We start from the raw sequence: 17,256 nt of genomic DNA on the forward strand, positions 1-17,256 counted from the left end.
GGGACACGGGGACAGGGAGGAGGGCAGGGACACGGGGACAGGGAGGAGGCTCACCCCGGCCTCCTGGCTGGCAGCTTGCACAGCCGCCCATGACAGACGGCCTCCCCGGGACTCTCTCCCGGTGCCCCAACAGCTCACCCCGGGCGCTCACAACCACCACAAGCTGTCCTCCCGGGGTTCCCCCTCCCCTGGATCCTGGCTGTGCTCCGGCCTCAGCTCCCCTTGCTCCCTCAGGCAGCCCCAGCCCGCCTTCTCCAAGAAGGCCGACCTTCTCCCTACTCAGATGTTCAGTCTACAACCTGCCCATCTGCCTGCCGCGCTGTGAATCCCCGGGGGCCCGAGCTGGCATGCTTTCGGACCTCAACAAGCAGAGGCTTCTCTGCCCACCCCCACCCCTACTGTGTGTCTACCCCGACTCCTGGTTCTGAAGGCCAGAGCCAGCAGGATGTCAGGCGGGCCCGGGAACAAAGGAACAAGAAGGGGGCTCCGCCTGGGGAAGGGGGCCGAGGACTACGGGCCATCCAGACGCTCAGATGCAGCGCCCGCCCACACCTCTCTCAGCCCACAGGCACTGAGATCTGCCGCTCCTGGAGCCACACGTCCAGACGCAGGAGAACTTGGAACAGGCTCTTGCCCCCTGATTTCTGAGCTGCCTAAGGAGCCCAGAACAATGTCCCGTTAGAAGGGAGACTAGAGGAGGCAGGACTCTGCTGCTCAGAGAACGCTCACATGTTCGGGAAGCACACGGAAAGGTGTCCAGCTGTGTGGCTCCCAGCGAGATGCAAACACCTCGCTCAGAGCTTGGAGCAGCTCGAGGGCCAAGGTGCAGGGCAGCCCCACCGGGCAGCACGAGCAGCGAACGGCCGCCCGGAAGGGCAGGCTGCGGGGGTCGTGCGGGCTGGCTCGAGCTCCTGGGGACCGCATCTGAGTGTAGACACCTATGGGCTCTGCGAGCCAGCGGCAGCACTTCTGGACACACCCCACCGGAAAGGCCCGCGCGCACCCATTTCTGTACTGGATTGTTCCCAGGGAGTCTGTCCTCGCCCCAGAGGAAAACAACGCACGTGTCCACCAACCATGGAGCGGAGAACTGGTGCTGGACTGTCTCCAGAGACAGAAAGTCCAGTGGACCTACAATAATGGACCACAGCAGATGGCAGCGCCACGAGGACCAGCCGCCCAGCCCAACCGCGTGGCCACAACTCAGGAGCAAGGGAAGCCGGAGGGAAGAGAGCGCACGCTGTACCCTCCGCTTCCATAAACTGAACAAAAGACCGAGTTCACACACGGCCACACAAGTCTGGAGAAAGGTCCGCTTGCGGGGGGAGGGGTGATGATGACATGACTGGAGGGGGTAGCGGGGAGCAGTGGAGGGCCTGCAAATCTCCCGTTCCCCAGCCCGGCTGCTGGCCATGCGGGGATGTTGACTCTGAATTTGTAGGTTTTCCTGCGTGTGTGTTCCGCTTCGATGAGAAGCTCGGTTAAAGCAGATGTAAGTCGCTCAGATCAACCCGTTCCCCGCCAGAACAGAAGAAGCCCATAGACCCTTACATGAACATCAATCAATCCCCCAAGGAAATCACAGGTCATGTCCACACGGCCTGCATCTGGAGGGGTCTCTGTGGCCTCATGGTCTCTTTGGAAAGGAATAGGGCCACAGAAGCTCCAGGCCCATGCACTGAGCTGTTACCGTATCCCAGCATGGAGGCAAGCCTCCGGTTCCTTCCCAGAAGGACGACCCCCACCTCCCACCCTTCCAAGAAGTGGTCAGCCCAGCTTCAAAGCTCACCTTAAAATTGGACTTGCATACTGTGGCCGCTCGGCTCATTCCTTCTCCTGTTGGAAACACGAGCAGCGTCAACAAGGGGATATGACTCCTTGGATCGGGGAGGGGGACCACTTGCAAGGTAAGCGGTTCTGTGGCCCGTGAAACAGGCAGCTCACAGCACATCGGAGCAGGGACCTGCCCAGAGGCGAGCGCCGGGACACCGTGTGCAGGTCGGAGCCCGTCTGCCTCTCCACCAGACGGGCTGTGCCAGGCTCACGATGTACGTCAGCAGGATTTATGAACCAGGCCGGGACCCCACGCCACTGCGGCTCCGTTCCTCAGCCATGCTCATGCCTAGAAAACCCTTTACCCCCTCAGAAACCTTGGCGCTGGCTTCCCCTCCGAGACTGCACAGAACAGGTGTGCTCTTTGGCCGAGGTCAGGTCAGGGTCCCCATGCCTGCCCTGGGCCACACCTGTCACCCAGATCCCAACTGGGGCCGAGAGAACAACACATTCAGGACTGGGGCAGGGACGGGGTCTTGGAAGCCATCCCTGCACTCAGTCCTCCCCCTCTAGATCTTTCTATGTCTCTGGACATCGCGCCTCCTTGATAATCATCCCTTCCCCCACTGGGCATTCCCCTGGATGTTTCTAGGCAGACAGATGAACCTAAAACAGAAATGGGCCCCAGAGAGGGTCGTTGGGTCAGAAGAGACCAGCCTAGATCCAAGGACACCGGGTTTTCCTCTCAGCCTGGCCAGGAGCCCCCAAAGTGACTTGGGGTGAACCCCTTGACCTCTCTGAGCCTCATCTTCCCACGTGTAACATGAAAGGACAGATGGCACCCTGGGGCAGACAGACTCAGCCATGACCTGCAGAGGCAGAGCCCCAGAGCTGAGCAGAGGCAGGGCGGGGTGGGCGGGAGCCACGGCCTGCAGAGCCCCGCTCCTGACACTAATGTTCTACGAAGAGCCTCCAGGGCACGCAAGCCCCACCTGCGAAGCTTTGGGAGCCGACCCGGGGTGGGGTGTGGGGGACCGCTGTGCGGCCCCAGAGAGCAGGGCCAGGCTTTCCAACAGCCTGGGATGGAGCTTGGTGCGTGCGCGGAGGCTGGGCGGGTCCTGGCTGGCGGCGAGGGGACTCAGGCAGGGGCGGGAGGACCCGGACTCCGTGCCGTCTGGCAGCGACAGGCCGCTGATGCCCTGCGGGCCCCTGTGGTGTCCTCCGAGCACAGGGTATCCCACCCCTCTCCTCCCTTTGCAGGATCCCCGCAGCAGGTGCTGCCCTCTCCCTGCCCCGTCCCCGTCCCCCAGGGGCTCAGGAGCGACTGGGCAACGGCGCACGGCCACCTGAGCCCACCGAGGCCTCGGACACACCACCCGACTCCACGGCAGTACCTTTCAGGGCGACGGAGAGGCTGATGTCGAACGTGTAGGGCCGGTCGTGGCACAGATACGGGAGGGGCTTGGGGTCCTGAGGGCAGAGCACAGCACAGGGGCTGCTGAAAGATGGTGCCAGCCTGGGGGGTCCCCACAGTGTACCAGCACCTGCTCCCCCAGCATGGGGCCGCCCAGTCCCCCAGGTAGGAGACCCCCCACACAGTAGGGACCAGGGTGGTCTCACAGTCCAGGCTCAGGAAAGAAGCTGGGGGACCACCCGCAGCTCAAGGCACAGGGGTCAGACCAGAACTGCCCCAGAAAGCCAGGGAGCAGGCCCTGTGGAGGCAGCCCCACGGCCAGGCCACGAAGTCCACACGGCCGCCCACTGCAGTGTCCCCGGACACACAACGCACAAGTAATCTGGGGTGACTGTAACAGTTACGGGCTTCTTTTTATGATTAACTTGCTGGCTAGTGACACAGGCAGGGATATAAAGCAAAGACAAACAAAAAACCCTTCCTTTTCCAAATACATTACTTGAGTTTAAAAACGGGACCTGCTTTAAAAGAAAACTTCAAATAAGTGACAGGCCCCGTGGAGACCGTGTTGGAAAGGGCCGGCTCCCAGGAAGGCGGACAGGAGAGGGGCGGGAGGGATGCAACTGGGGGGGGGGGCTGCTTCATGAGGAACCAGCTCGCAGGGGGACTCCAAGCTTTGAATATAACAGATGTGAGTGCGGGAGGGCAGTGTGGGTGCCGGTGCCCCAGGAGGGAGTTGAGGGGACAGCAGAGGGCTGAGAGCATCCAGGCCTCGGGGAGACATGGGAGGCAGGGGGACAGAGCGCCAGGGAGGGGTGGGGGGCTGCCAAGTGCCCAGGCGGGAGAGGTCACAAGGCGGGAGGCCTGGAAAGTGGGGCTGAGACCAGGACCCAGGCTGGCTCCAGGCTGCACTCTACAAGTTGGGCTCCAGGGGGCACCACCGCACAAAGAGGAATTTGGTGAAGTTGTGCAAGGTGGTGGCATGGGCAGGACCCCTTCTCTCCCTGCCAGCTGGCCTCCGAGGACTCCGAAGGGTGTTGAATTCTGTGTTTTCCCCCAAGAGCTGTGCGGGGAGTGGGGAAAACACAGGCAGGTTGCTTGGTGCCAGGCCTGCCTGGGGTCACAGCAAGGGGTCCCCCAGCACGTGGGCACGGGGGGGGGGGGGCACTGAGCTTGGCTGCAGATGCTCACAGTGTGGACAGCTGGTGGGCAAGCAGCTGGCGAGGCAGAGGCCCCGCGGGTGCAGCTTCCCGCAGAGCCTACACCTACCTGCTCCGGGTTGGGCACGGCGAACGGCATGAGGGCCTCCATGGGCACCACCCACGGGGAGATGGTGGTTCCAAAACTCTTCCCGAGGAACGGCCCAAGAGGGACATACTCCCACTTCTGAATGTCCCGAGCTGCAGAAGAAGGGCCGAGCAGGGCCTCGCCCCAAGGCTCTATCCTCCCTCCGAGGAGCACCGGACAGAGCCCCGACCCCAGCCAGGCTGCCCGGGACCACGGGAACCACAGGCAACAGCATTCAGGGCCAAGGACAGAGGTCCTTTGAGGTCACTGTGCCAGATTACAGCAAAGAGAAGGGGCAGGCAGGCATCCCCCCAGGAAGGGGCTGGAAGCTCATCCTTCCCCAGGGATGAGGGGGGTGGGAGGCAGGAGACACTTCCCGGGGACTCAGACACTCGACGCAGGGGTCAGGAGCTGCTGCGACCACGAGCTGCTTTAGTCTGAAATCTCTGCTCAGCGACTAACTATAGTGTCTGAGCCCCAGCCCCTCCCTGTGAACGGGGGCACACGGGGTCCCAGCACCCAGTGGGGGTTGGGCACAGAGGTGCTAGGAAATGTCAGTTTTGTCCCCGGGTAGCTTCCAGGAACACCGGAGATCAGAGCAGGGCGGTAACTGGCCCGGGACTCAGAGCCGAGATGTCTGTGTGACACCCGAGCCACGCTCCCAACCTCTGGCCCGCACCAGACCCCGAAACCATCCATGGCTGCTGGGACACGGCCAGCACCCAGACTTCAGCCAGAGCAGGGCACGCACAGGGAGCCCGGCCTCAGGATGCGCACTCCCCAGTAATTACCACTCCAGTCGTTCATAAGGACCATTCCAAAAATGTGCTCATGGGCCCTGGAAATGGGGATCGGCTCTCCAAAGTTGTTCCCAGGGCCTACAAAGAAAGCCTACGCGGGGGAGAAGTTGATCAGAGTGGGGGCACTGGCCTGGAGGGCGGAGTCAGGCATCTCCAACCCGGGCCAGGGACCAGGACTGCCACCGGGGACCCAGGTAGGCTATGAACCCGTTGCATTTCTAAGTCACGAATGTGCGTGAGCGGACAGCGGGTCACCCTGGGAGAGTGGGGACCACCCACGGCCTTTACCGCCCTGGACCCTGTGACTGCCCCGCTCCCCCAGCCCCAGCAAGCCCCAGGCCGCTGTGCCCCTTCCCCTGCACGTCTGCACCCACCCCCCACGCTGCATTTCAGCTATGACGTGAAACGACGTGCATTTCTGCACGACAGCCACGCCGGGCTTACGGGGGACAGAAATCTCGGGGTGTGTCCTCGTGTCACAAAAAATCAGAAGCCTGCCTCCATAACGCAGCCAGGAGGGCCAGAGAGGGCATCCCCCGCTGTCCCCAGCCCGCCACCCTTCTCCTCTGCGGAGGCGTCACCAACACGGTGCTGGGAAGCCAGCAGAAGCCCGAGACATCATCACAGGGAGAAATGGGGAACACAGCGGTCAGAACCCAGAACCGCCTGCGACACTGGCAAAACCTGTCAGTTTGATTTGTTCTGTGACAGCGTTTAAACACGGCAAATCTTTCAATCAAGATTTAAAAATTTAAAAAACCAGGGGCACCGATTTCTGCAGAACCTTAGCACCACCGAGCGTGGGTCGTCCGTGCTCCCCACCCCGCACCGTCTCCGCACACCGCTCGGCCTGGTGTCCACCCCCCGCAGGACCAACACAGGCGCGGCGGCGGCCTGCAGGCCCCCTCAGACCCACCCGCCCCCGCCTCTCTGGCGCCACCAGGCTGGCCCACCTCCTCTCGGGGTCCGCAGGGCACCCTTGCCACAGGAAGCAGAGGGCTGGCTGGGAAGGCCTTGCTATAGGGAAGTGCCCACGCATTCCTGCCTCTGGGTGGAACCCGTCGAGAATCACAGGGCACGACCGGAGGGACAGGGATCCAGCCTGTCTCCAGCCAGCCCTGGCTTCCCACAGCCCCACCGGGCGGCCCCACAACCCCTTCTCCTCCACCTGCCATCTCAGACACTCACAGGTCCCCAGGACACCACCTGAAACCACAGGTGCCGACGGTGGGAAGGTGGGAATTCCCTGCCGCCCACCTGCCCGAGCGTGCCCCCACTGGGCTCTGCTCCTGCCCTCTCGCTGCCCACAGAGTCTTCCCGCCTGGTCCAGCTCCTCCCCTGTCACTGTCTTCGTCCCCACGCCATGGGGACTTCCCAGAGTTCAGTGCCCCTGGTAGAGTGCACAGCCCTGCAGTGTTGGGGGTGCTCGGGGATGAATGCCAGCATCCTGGGGCGGAGACAACAGTAGGTACCACCGTGCGGGACATGACCCCCGGGGGAGAGCGTGTGGAGGGTGCTCGGGGGCTCTCCGTGTTATTTCTTACAACGGAGTGTCATTCTACAAGTGTCTCAAATAAAAAGCTTAATTTAAAACCTGCGGGCCTGAAACAGCCACGGTCCTGACATTACGTGGGCCCGAGCTCCACAGCCGGGTGGGTGGGGCGGCGGGGAGCTGGGTCGGGCAACCCCATCACACAGAGTCTGTCCATACAGAACACACACAGGCGGGACTGGCAGGTGCAGACGTCCGGCTGCTGCGGAAATACAGGGCCTGCCTCGGCCAATCACTCCCTAACCCTGTTCCCCGCGTGACCCTAAGGGCACCTTGTCCACCGTCCGCTGGTGACTCAGGAACAGGACGCCCGAGCACCGGCTCCGCCCCGCCCAGCACTCCAATTCCCTCACTCAGGGCATGTCCGCCCTAGAGCCCAGTGAGCTCCAGCCCGAGAGCCCTGCGAGCTCCGCAGGGACTGGGGGGACGTTGCCGGTCACCCCTTCGCAAGTTCACAAACACGGAGGCAGGGGAAGGAGCCCGGGCGGCCCTCCCGGGGAGCTTCTGCGGTGGGACACCCACACGGAGACCGAGGCCCGGCTTACCATCTCCAGCTCCAAGTCCAAGAGCCTACAGGCGCCGTAGACGGGCGGCTTAGCTGGAAGGGCGGCAGGAGAGAGAGGCTGTGGAGGGGGCCGGGCCCATGGAACCAGCCGCGTGGGCACACGGAGCGGGCACCAGTGAGGCCTGGGTGCTGGGGCCACTTACAGTCGTCGGGGCTCATCTGGCCCATGGGCCTGCGGATCGGGGTGCCGGACACCACGATGGAGGAGGCGCGGCCATGGTAGCCCACAGGAATGTGCAGCCTGACGGGGCGGGGGGGGGGGGGGACCGTTACACACCGCAGAAGAGATTTCGACAGTTTCCAGAATCAGAAACAAAAAGGAGTGCACACGCATACACGTGGTTCCAAAACCCAAAGGTCATCCCAAGCGTCCATCCACGGGCCAAGGGATAAACAAAGTGTGGTCTACACACGCCGTGCACGGGGACCACCATGAGCACAAACACGGGAGGAGGGGCTGGCCCCCGCCCTGACTCAGGAGAGCCACGGCGACAGCCAGCTGCCCGGCTCGAAAAGGCTGGCACGAGTCTGCTTCGGACCATCTCGAAGAGTGGTGGTACCCAGAGCCGGGGAGGGGGCCCGGCGAGCTAGTGCTTCACGGGGACTCAGCTGTCCCAGATGAGAAAGTTCTGGAGTCAGCTGCAGCCTCCCAGAGCTGGAGAAGCAAGGGCACAGCCTGTCCCCTGAGGGCTCTGGAGGGAGCATAGCCGGTCCAGAACCTCGGCCCCAGGCCGGCCCCCAGAGCCCCAAGGGCTCCACGTCTGTCGTCAGAAGCCACTGGTTTAGCGCAGTCACGCGGCTGTCTAGGAAGCAGAACCGGGACCACAGGACAGAACCACGTGGGCAGGGACATTCCGGGTGGGCTGCACGTGTAAACCTGTGCCAGGTAAGGCTCCAGGAGGTGCACAGAGCAAAGCAGACTATCTCTCAAGTCCTTGGGCTGGATAAAGCCTCGGGATGGCAGGAAAGCGAATGTCATTTAAAAAGATGACGGACATGTTCAACTTTACGAGAGCGTAAAGCTTCTGTGTGGGGAAAGACAGCAAAGTAAGAGGACGCCACGCCAGGAGGAAGTATTTACCCTGCTCCACAGTGAAGGATCCGTGTCTATGACCTGCAGACGTTGCTCCAGACTAATGAGAGAGCAGTGACTGCACCGAGAAGCGGGCAGGGAGGCCAGAACGTGTGTGGAAGAGTATGGAAAACGGGCAAGAGTTTGGCCCCTGGGGGAAGGGAGTCAGAGGGTGGGCGCACCCACACCCTGTGTGGTAAAGGACACGTGCAGAGAGTGAGAAGGGCATAGCCGTGGACAACCTCACCTCCGACACTGGAGAGAAGCCCGTTCACTCTCACCTGCGGGCAGACACGGCCCAGCTGCCCCACTGGGCCTGGAGCCTGCACCGCAGAGCCCGGTCTGCCCCGGACTCGCCCGCCCTGCTCTGCGGCCCTGGCTTCGTTGCTGCACATCTCTGGGTCATTAACCTGCTGTCTCTGTCCCTCCTCCTCCCTCATCTCGATTCCGATGGACGTCCCCAGGGGACAACACAGCATCTGGCTCCCTGTTCCCAGTGGGGCGTGGCCTTGACCTGGGAGTCAGGAGCCGCCCCTGGCCCTGTCTGTCCTCGGGCAAGCGCATCCTCCTCAGCCTGCTTTTGCCCCACGAAACGGGGCTAACGGTGGTCCCAGCCTCGGAGACCCCAGCAGCCCCCGTGCGGATCCCAGAAATGAACTCGGCTCACGCTGTGGGCTGACCACACTTTAGCAAAGAGCATGGGTGCGCCTGAGAAAGTTCCAGGCACGGAGAAGGCTGGGGTGCGAGGCGTGCCCACAGAGCCGTAATCCACGGCTTACGAAGGAAGGAGCCGAGAAGGGCCACACATGCTCGGGGACAGACCTCCGGCCCCTGTTCTTTGGACGAAGGGGCCTGGAGGACAGAGGGGCGGTCCCTCTGAGGTGGGACATGGTGGGTCACAGGCATGGGGGTCCCCCACCCCACCCTGGTTTCTTGACGCTGGGAAAACGGGCTGGTGGAAGGGGAAAGGCCGGCTGTGCGCTGGGTGCACCCCGGGCCCCGACACACCAGTTAGGCATCAGCGCGTTCTCCTTGCCGCGGAACATGATCCCCACGTTGGTGGCGTGTTGCCGGGACGAGTAGAAGTCCGTGTAGTCACCTGCAGGGCAGACACGAGGGGTCCCTAGGGTGGCCGGCTGCCCGGCACAGGGAGGGTCGGTCTCAGAGACAGGACCACCAGGCGTCTCGGCCATGCCCGGTCCCGGAAGCACACCCCAGCCGCGCAGTCCAAAGCCCGGCTCCAGATGCCGCACAAATGGGCCTCACTCACGGGTTGCTCTGAAGCACGAGGAACGAGGAGCCGAGACTGAAAGAGACCACGGACACCCTCCCCGTCCCGGGGCTTCCCGCCTCACCGCTCCCGGCCCAGGGCTCTGCTCCCCACGCCTCTGCTTGAGCTGCACCTGCTCCCTGCTTGTCTGGGCCCAAACCCTAGCAACACTGTGAGGACCTTCCCCCACTCTTTCTGATAGGATCGCTCCAGGAGGGAGAGGAGGAGGAGGGGGAGGAGGGAGAGGAGGAGGAGGGAAGGGAGGAGGAGAAGGACACAGGTTCTACGGCCCGGAGGTAGAGAAGGGGGTGCACTGCCTTCACAGTCCGACCCCAGAGGTAACAGCTGAGGGATTCTTGGGAAGAAGAAATCCGTAACCAAAAACAAGAAAGGTCACACCCAGGCCTCATGACTCCCGGGACAGGCGCGCGGTTCCAGAAGCCCCGCTAACAGGTGGGACGGGGTCGTGTGCGCGATGCCACTGAACGGTTCACTCCAACATCGCTCAGTTGGTAACTTATGTGTTACGGGTATTTTACCCCAATTCAAACACATTTCTATAAGACCGCCTTAACTAAAGGCTCGTTTCTCCTTAACAAAAAATAAAGGCTACAAGAAACACAGGGAAAGAGTAAGCGTGATGCTGGGATGGACAGGAAGGCTCATGACAGCGTGAGGCTGTCCCCGTGAAGCCTCTAGAAGAGGTCGCGCTAGAGAGACGGCGGGCGCCTGGGGTGGGCGCAGGGCCGAGGGGCTGGCATCTCAGGAGCAGGCGGGGGCCGGGCCGTATCGGTCCTGCAGGGACTCACACTCCCAGACTGTGCCCTGCGCACCGCGCCCCACAGAAGCTGTCCGGAGCAGCAACACAGGCGGCCGCGAGAGAGCCCTTGGAAGGAGGCGGGCGGCTTGACCCGAGCACTGTGCTCTGCTGCTTCAGCTGCTTTAACCCGCACACCCTAGGATGGGGTAAGGCCTAACGCACGGACCCGTCCTTCGGAAGGACATTCCCCACCAGGAAGGCCCCGGAGGCTGTGCGAGGACGCAGGCTGCAGAGACAAATGGGGCAGGCACAGCACAAGGCCTACTGGGGCCCCGCAGTCCTGGGTTCCCGAAGCCCGGAACAGGGGCACCAGCACCCAGAGGGTGCAGGGCCTCCCTCTGCTTCAGCTAAGGGAGTCTGCACAAGGGCAACTCGCCAACTGAAACTTCCACCAGACCCCCTGCCGGGGGCTCCGCCGGGGGTTCTCCAGGACCCTCTTTCGTCAAACCCCCGACTCGGACTCACAGATGAGCTGGGAGCATGTCCTGTGGCTTCGAGGACAGAGCAATTTGCTGTCAAGGGAGCCAGTGCTAACTGCAAAGTCCAGCAGCCGGCAACCCCCTCGAGGGCTCTGGCTTTCAGACTAGCCTGGGTCCGTGAAGGGCCAGGGGTAGAGCCCTGGACCCGGCCCCATTCCCACCCCCGCCAGGCAGCACTCCAGCCATCCTGGCCCACTGAGCGGCTCCCGGTGCAGGGACCCTACGTACCTATGGCGGCCGGCAGGTGCATCACAGCCGAAGCCTGGGCAGTGAACGCCCTGCAACACAGAATCAGGGCCTTCAAGGTCAAGTGCGAGAATCAGGGCCTTCAAGGTCAAGCGCAAAATGGGAGGGGGGTCCCTGCTCTGGCCGTCCACTGCAGGCTCAGACCAAACCAGCCCGGGAGTCCTGCTCTTGGTCTCTGGCGAGCACCCCAGGCTGGCCTGGGTCCGAGCAGGCTGCTGCAGGCCTCCCTGGGGAGGGCATGGGCCCGCGAGAGCCACGACACCTCCTCTCCAGAAAACGAGCCAAATTACTCCTTCTCTGAGAGCCATGCACGGACACGGAAGGTGCTGATGCAGGAGTGGGCCGGACCCAGCCGGGACCCTCCAGTCCAGGCACTCCAGTGGGGCCTCCCAGTGGGCCCAGAGCCCCACCGCCAGCATGCAGCGGTGGCTCACAATGGCCGTGACTGTCCCCTCCTCCCCACCTGCCCACATCACGTTTGCGTGCCCCTCACCGTCTCCGAAGCTCCGTGTCGTCTCGGAGCCTGGCGTGGCTGGTGGACAGCAGGTTCTGCAAGAACGCTCTCGCCTCCTTCCAGGCAGCCTGGCCCAGGCCCATGAAGCTGTTGAGGGTGGGCTGCACGGGGACAGAGAGAGCAGACGGCCTATGGGGGAGGCTGGGGAGAGGGGCTGGCTGCCTTCGGGGTCCTCACACAGCCAGGACTTTCTCTCTGGCCCCGGGGGAAAGTGTCCCCCGCCACCCCCGGTTTGCACACGATCGGCAAAGCCTGGGAGCCACAGTGCTGGGTGCTGCTGGGGCCCGCCGAAGGTGGCTGCCTTCCTGCCCCAGAAGCACACCCTCCATCTGCAGGGGCTCAGTCCCCACGCACCCAGCCCCCTACGCTGGGCAGTTCTCAGCCCTGGCGCCATGACAGCAGCAGCACCATGGGCTCGGGGCTCCGATACTAGTAGCCATGTGACATGGGCGAATTGTGGCTCATTTCCGATGAAAGCCCCACCAGGTACCGAGGATCCGAGTCCTGTGCCAGAAGGGTGGGAGACGTGTGTGGAGCTTTCCGCACATGGGACGTGCTCGATAAACACCGTCCTCCTTCCTGACCCATGGAAGAGATGGACGTCACAGCACCTGACCATTTCCATGGCCGTAAAGTCACGTCCATCCCACAGGGACATGGACTTCAGGCTGACTCCCAGCTGGTGCCATTTGTAACAAACGCAGCAGACATGCCGCGTCAGTGTCCTACCTGATCGAAGACATCCTGGTGTTTGGAGAGGACAGGCCCTGTGAAGAGGTGCTTAATGACACTGAGGTCCAGGATCTGGTCACCAATGGCCACGCCGATCCTTGGCCTTGGCTGGAAGGGAGACGGTATGGTCAGCGCTGGGGAAGGCCTTGGCAGGCTTGATTCTTTACCCGAAAGATCTGGCTAGTTAGGAGCCCGTGGGTCCCCCCTCTAGAGGGCCCTCTAAGGAGAGGAACTGAGGAACTGGGTCCTTGGTGCCTGACCCCAACTCCCTTTGTCTCCCAGGGCACTGAACTGCTCCAGGGATCTCTGCCCGGGCAGAACGGGGGACCCTCTCTGCTTCCAGGACAAGGAAAGAATCTATGTTCACTGAATGGGAAATAAATCCAACATCCCTTGGAGAGGGGAAGGTGCAAGAGGCCTAGTCCAAGCCCCTTACAGAGGCAAGTCCCCAGAGAAGTTCCTCAGGTACTGCTTGAATGCCTCTGGTGATGAGGAGCTCACCAACTCACTGAGCAGCGGGATTATTTCCCGGGATTAAGTGAGGTCCTCCCTCAGGGGAATTTCTTTGCACAGCAGAGCAGAGTGTCCCAGGCACAGGGGTGAGGGCCAGGAGCTTGGATAAATGAGGCCTGCTCTGGTTCAAATGGGATGGAGCTCAGGTCATGAGGGGCCGCAAAGCCAAGGTGCTGAGAACATGTGGGCCCCGACATAAAATCCCAGCTGCAGCTCGGACTCCTGGCCCTTGCTCCTGAGCTTTGTTGGTCAACAAGGAACAGAGACCCACACCACCGAGCCCCCAGCTCTCCCAGGTGGCCAGCGTGGCCAGCTCTGCCATTCCAGCTCCAGAGAGCCTAGAGGTGGGATGACAGGCTGGCCTTCTCCCCACTGGCTGCTCATTTCAGCAGGATTCGGGGAGGTGGCCATCTCCTGGTACCTGTTGGGCCCTGGGACTGGGGCAGATGACAGACACACCCTGACCCAGCCCTACCTGGGGGGTCTGGCTACTCCTTCCCGGAGGCACTTCTGACTCCTTGGGCCCCAGCCTCCCCCTTCGGCAAATGGCAACGCACACGATGGATGAGCTCCTGGACCCCAGTGGCCGCCCTCCGTGGGGTGGGCACGGCAGACCCTGGAGCCATGTTCTGACCTTGGCCCCAGGCCCACTGAAGGTAGGAAGGAGTCAACGCCAGAGCAACCTCCGAGACGTGGTGACAAGCGCGGGGCCAGCTTCCCCAGCTGTAAGCCGAGCCCAGAGTGCCCTTGTGCGCCCAGCTGTGACCTGAGGACAAGGGTTTGTCTACTTTAAATGCCAGGGAAAGGGGCACCTGGCCAGCTTCGTCGGTAGAGCTTGTGACTCTTGATCTCGGGGTTGTGAGTTCGATACCCACGTTGGGTGTGGAGATTGCTTAAAAAGGAAATCTTTTTAAAAAATAAAAACTAAAAACAAAAAATGCAGAGAGTTGAACTCTTCAGTGCTGGATGGGAAGTGGTTCCTGGCCAGGATTCAGGACCCAAGTCCCCACCGCTCTGTCACTCACCATCCTGTCCTTTGGGACGAGCCCCTAGTCCTCTCAGGGCCCAGGGTCCCCTGCCTAATGTGAGGGAGATAAATTGGGAAGAGATAGCCCATGGGTCTGACTATGAGAGAAAGCACGTGCATTGCCTCCAGGTTCTCTCTGACAGATCGCGTTGAGAGGAAAGCTTTACCCCACACCCAGGCTGATGAAGACAGAAAAGCATGGGGTTAGGAAGCTCTTCCATGTGGGGTCCAGCCCCAGTTCTGCTTCTTACTGGCTGTGAGACCTGCAGCAGGGTTCTTACCCGTTCAGAGCCTCAGTGTCCCCCTCCATGAAATGGGGACAATAACAAAATGGCAGGTTTGCTGTGGGAGTTCAATTAATATCTGTACATGTCTTATCTCGAGGCCACAGGGCCGACATCCATTCAGACAAAAACAGTTATGAAGCTTCATCTCCACACCAGGAGGATACAAAGGTCACTCAAGCACCAAGGACAGGGGAAGGATGGGTGCCAACCATCCAGAAGCAAAGGCATGGGCTATAGGTTTGGCTGGGGGGGGGCAGCAGGGAGCTCGATCAGGGAGGTGACACTGAGGCTGAGTCCTGAAGAGGGAGAGGGAATTAGATCCGCACAGGGTAGAAGGAAGAGTATTCCAGACAGAAGGGACAATACATGCTAAGGTCCCGAGGCAGCAAGATGCTCTTAGAATATTCCAGAAACTGAATGGCAGCCAGTGTGCTGGGGACAGCAGAGGGCCAGCAGGCAGAGGCAGGGCCAGACTACAGGGAGTCTAACCACTCGGCCATAGGCTGCAGACCACCACAGGCGGCGTCCCCATGGCCAAGGCCATCATTCCCACCTTCACAGACAAAGACTCCTGCGTTCTACCAAAACCCAAGCACCCTGAGATGGCTGGAGGGTGTCTTGTGTCTTTGATCCCTGACCCCCTCCCAGAGTCTGGCCCAGAGTTGGGGTTCTCAGGTGTTCCCTGAATGAGAGAATGAATGAAGGAATGACAGGAGCCTTGGCGAGCAGACCAGTCTGGAGAGGCAGCCGCGACCCTGCAAAGTCCACCAAGGGCAGGACAGCTTCAGGTGGTCTGCCCCAGGAGGACGCCCTGAGCCTTCCAGAATGCCCGAGGGACAGTGTGCTTTTCAGAGGCCATGGGAAGGGGCTCTGTCTCCAGCCTCTTCAGTGGCTGTCCCTGCACATTCTAATTGGCCAACAGCAGGGGCTCAGGTCCAAAGGCCACCAGCCACCCTCCAAGGGGCATTCATCCCGGTCATCCCGGAGTCCTCTGGAGTCACCTGCCCTAGAGCTTGGAAAGAGTGTGGTTGGCTAACGTGGGTCAAGGGTTAACCTGCCTCATTGTATTCCTGTCCCTCCAGGGGACAGAGAGTTAACTTTCTGGGCCTTGCAATGTTTGCTCAGGCCTGGTCATTGTGAAACCACACATGGGCTCTTGTAGGCCAAGGCATTTGCTGCACACAGGCCCACAGAAGGCCCACCACTTGGGGTCAAAGGTCTGCACTGGGGGAAGGGGCAGACAGCCAGGAGCTTCACTTAGCAAATATTTCCTGAACACTGCTGGGAGCCAGCAGATTCTGAGCTTCTATGGTTTACAGAGCAAAACATACCGTGAATAAATTCAAGGGAATCTGCTGTCCCCCCACAGGGACCTTCTTACAGATTTGCTGATAAACCCCTAGTTTTCAAAGATTTCTTTCTACCAATCAGACCACACTTACTAAGTGAAAGGTCCTTCTTCTGTCCATAGGGCTCCTTCTGATCAGCAAGGGAATGCCCAGGAGTCCACCCTCGAGCTCAAAGAATTCTAGCTGGAGGGAGATTAACTTGACATCTTCTAGCTCAAGGCCAGCAAAGGGCTCATCGGTCTAAGCTACTAAAAATGCTGAGGACCTCAACATTTCCCCGATCCTAGTTTAAGGGTCTAACCTGTGAGATGAAGAGCGGCCATAACACAGTGTCTCAGGGGACAGGTAACAAACTGACATGACTCTGGAGGAAGCAGTAAGACCAGGGGCTTCGACTGCTCAGCAGCACTAATCGGACATTGGGGCACCTGGGGGTCCCAGTCGGTAAAGCATCTGCATTCAGCTCATTGAGCCCCACACCAGGCTCCCTGATCAGCCGGGCCTCTGCTTCTCCCTCTCCCCCTGCTCCTCCCCCAGCTCGATCTCCTGCTCATGCTCGCTGCTCTCTCTCTCCCTCTCAAAAAAAAATTAAAATCTTAAAACAACCCTACAAAACAACAACCGCACTTGCTCTGCTAGCCTGGGAGAGACAGCGGCAGGTTGTCTCATTCCGCATTTAATCCCCGCACAAACCCACACAAACTGAGGCCCAGAGGCTCAACATCCAGGAAGTTACCAGGACCCACATACGGACGCACATACGCTGGGCGCCAGAGGCTCCTCCAGAGACCGCCCCAAAGCCTCCACCCGCCCCCTCTCACTCCCTCCTGCCCTCAATGACCTGGGGCAAAGGGCTGCCTCCGCGGGGCGCGTCCAGCAGGGAACCACGGCCCTTCCCCACCCCGTGACCTCGGGGCCCTCAGCGGGGCGCGTCCAGCAGGGAAACCACAGACCCGCGTCCTGCCTGGTGGCCACTGGCCACAGGTTTCCGGGACTGGGGCGAGGGTCCCAGCGGAGGGGGCACCCTCCCGTCCCCGCCAGGAGGCCGAGTGCGGCAGCTCACGTTGCCTGGGGTGGAAAAGATGCCGTAGGGCAGGTTGTGGATGGGGAAGTCCGAATCCTCGGCCACCGCGACGAAGGACATGCTGGCCAGTAGTGAGCAGGGTCGCCGGCTGCACTCAGCTGGGTCAGGCGGGATCGCGCCCCAGGGGTTCTGCTCGCGACCCTCAGGCCCCGCCCCCGAGGCGCCTTCCCCCGGGGCTCCGCCTCCGCGGCCCCAGAGCTCCACGACTCCCCTCGACCCCATAGCTCCCCCCCCACCCCGCCCCCGTGACACCAAGGCTCCACCCCTGGCTCTCCTCCCTGGGCTTCACGACTTCACCCCCGGCCCCGCCCCGTACCTCCACCCCCTGGCCCCACCCCCCACCCCGCCCCCGCAGCTCCACGCTCCGCCCCCGCCCCCCGCTCTGCCCCCGCGGCTCCACTCCCCGCCCCCGAGGCTCGGCGCCAAGCCTCCTCCCCGAGCCCCCGCCACCCACCCAGGCCCCGCTCCCGTC

The 17,256-nt window shown here is 61.7% G+C and overlaps 1 protein-coding gene across 1 annotated transcript in view; it reads right to left on the reverse strand.

Annotated features, from left to right (window-relative positions):
* Positions 1-16,937, reverse strand: part of LOC111152603 (fumarylacetoacetate hydrolase) — a 23,490-nt gene extending 6,553 nt beyond the window's left edge. Inside the window, exons 1-11 of the mRNA XM_022511121.1 lie at positions 16,764-16,937; positions 12,522-12,632; positions 11,772-11,893; positions 11,261-11,310; positions 9,472-9,562; positions 7,535-7,632; positions 7,372-7,424; positions 5,266-5,365; positions 4,457-4,587; positions 3,168-3,243; positions 1,790-1,836 (exon numbers count right to left, since the gene is read on the reverse strand). Of these exons, the coding sequence (XP_022366829.1) occupies positions 1,790-1,836; positions 3,168-3,243; positions 4,457-4,587; positions 5,266-5,365; positions 7,372-7,424; positions 7,535-7,632; positions 9,472-9,562; positions 11,261-11,310; positions 11,772-11,893; positions 12,522-12,632; positions 16,764-16,844 (960 nt within the window). The 5' untranslated portion in view covers positions 16,845-16,937. The remainder of the gene's footprint in view (positions 1-1,789; positions 1,837-3,167; positions 3,244-4,456; positions 4,588-5,265; positions 5,366-7,371; positions 7,425-7,534; positions 7,633-9,471; positions 9,563-11,260; positions 11,311-11,771; positions 11,894-12,521; positions 12,633-16,763) is intronic.
* Between the last annotated feature and the right edge of the window lie 319 nt (positions 16,938-17,256).

This window comes from Enhydra lutris, unplaced genomic scaffold (assembly GCF_002288905.1).
Source record: "Enhydra lutris kenyoni isolate GAN:26980312 unplaced genomic scaffold, ASM228890v2 scaffoldscaffold29, whole genome shotgun sequence".
Taxonomy (NCBI): Eukaryota; Metazoa; Chordata; class Mammalia; order Carnivora; family Mustelidae; genus Enhydra; species Enhydra lutris.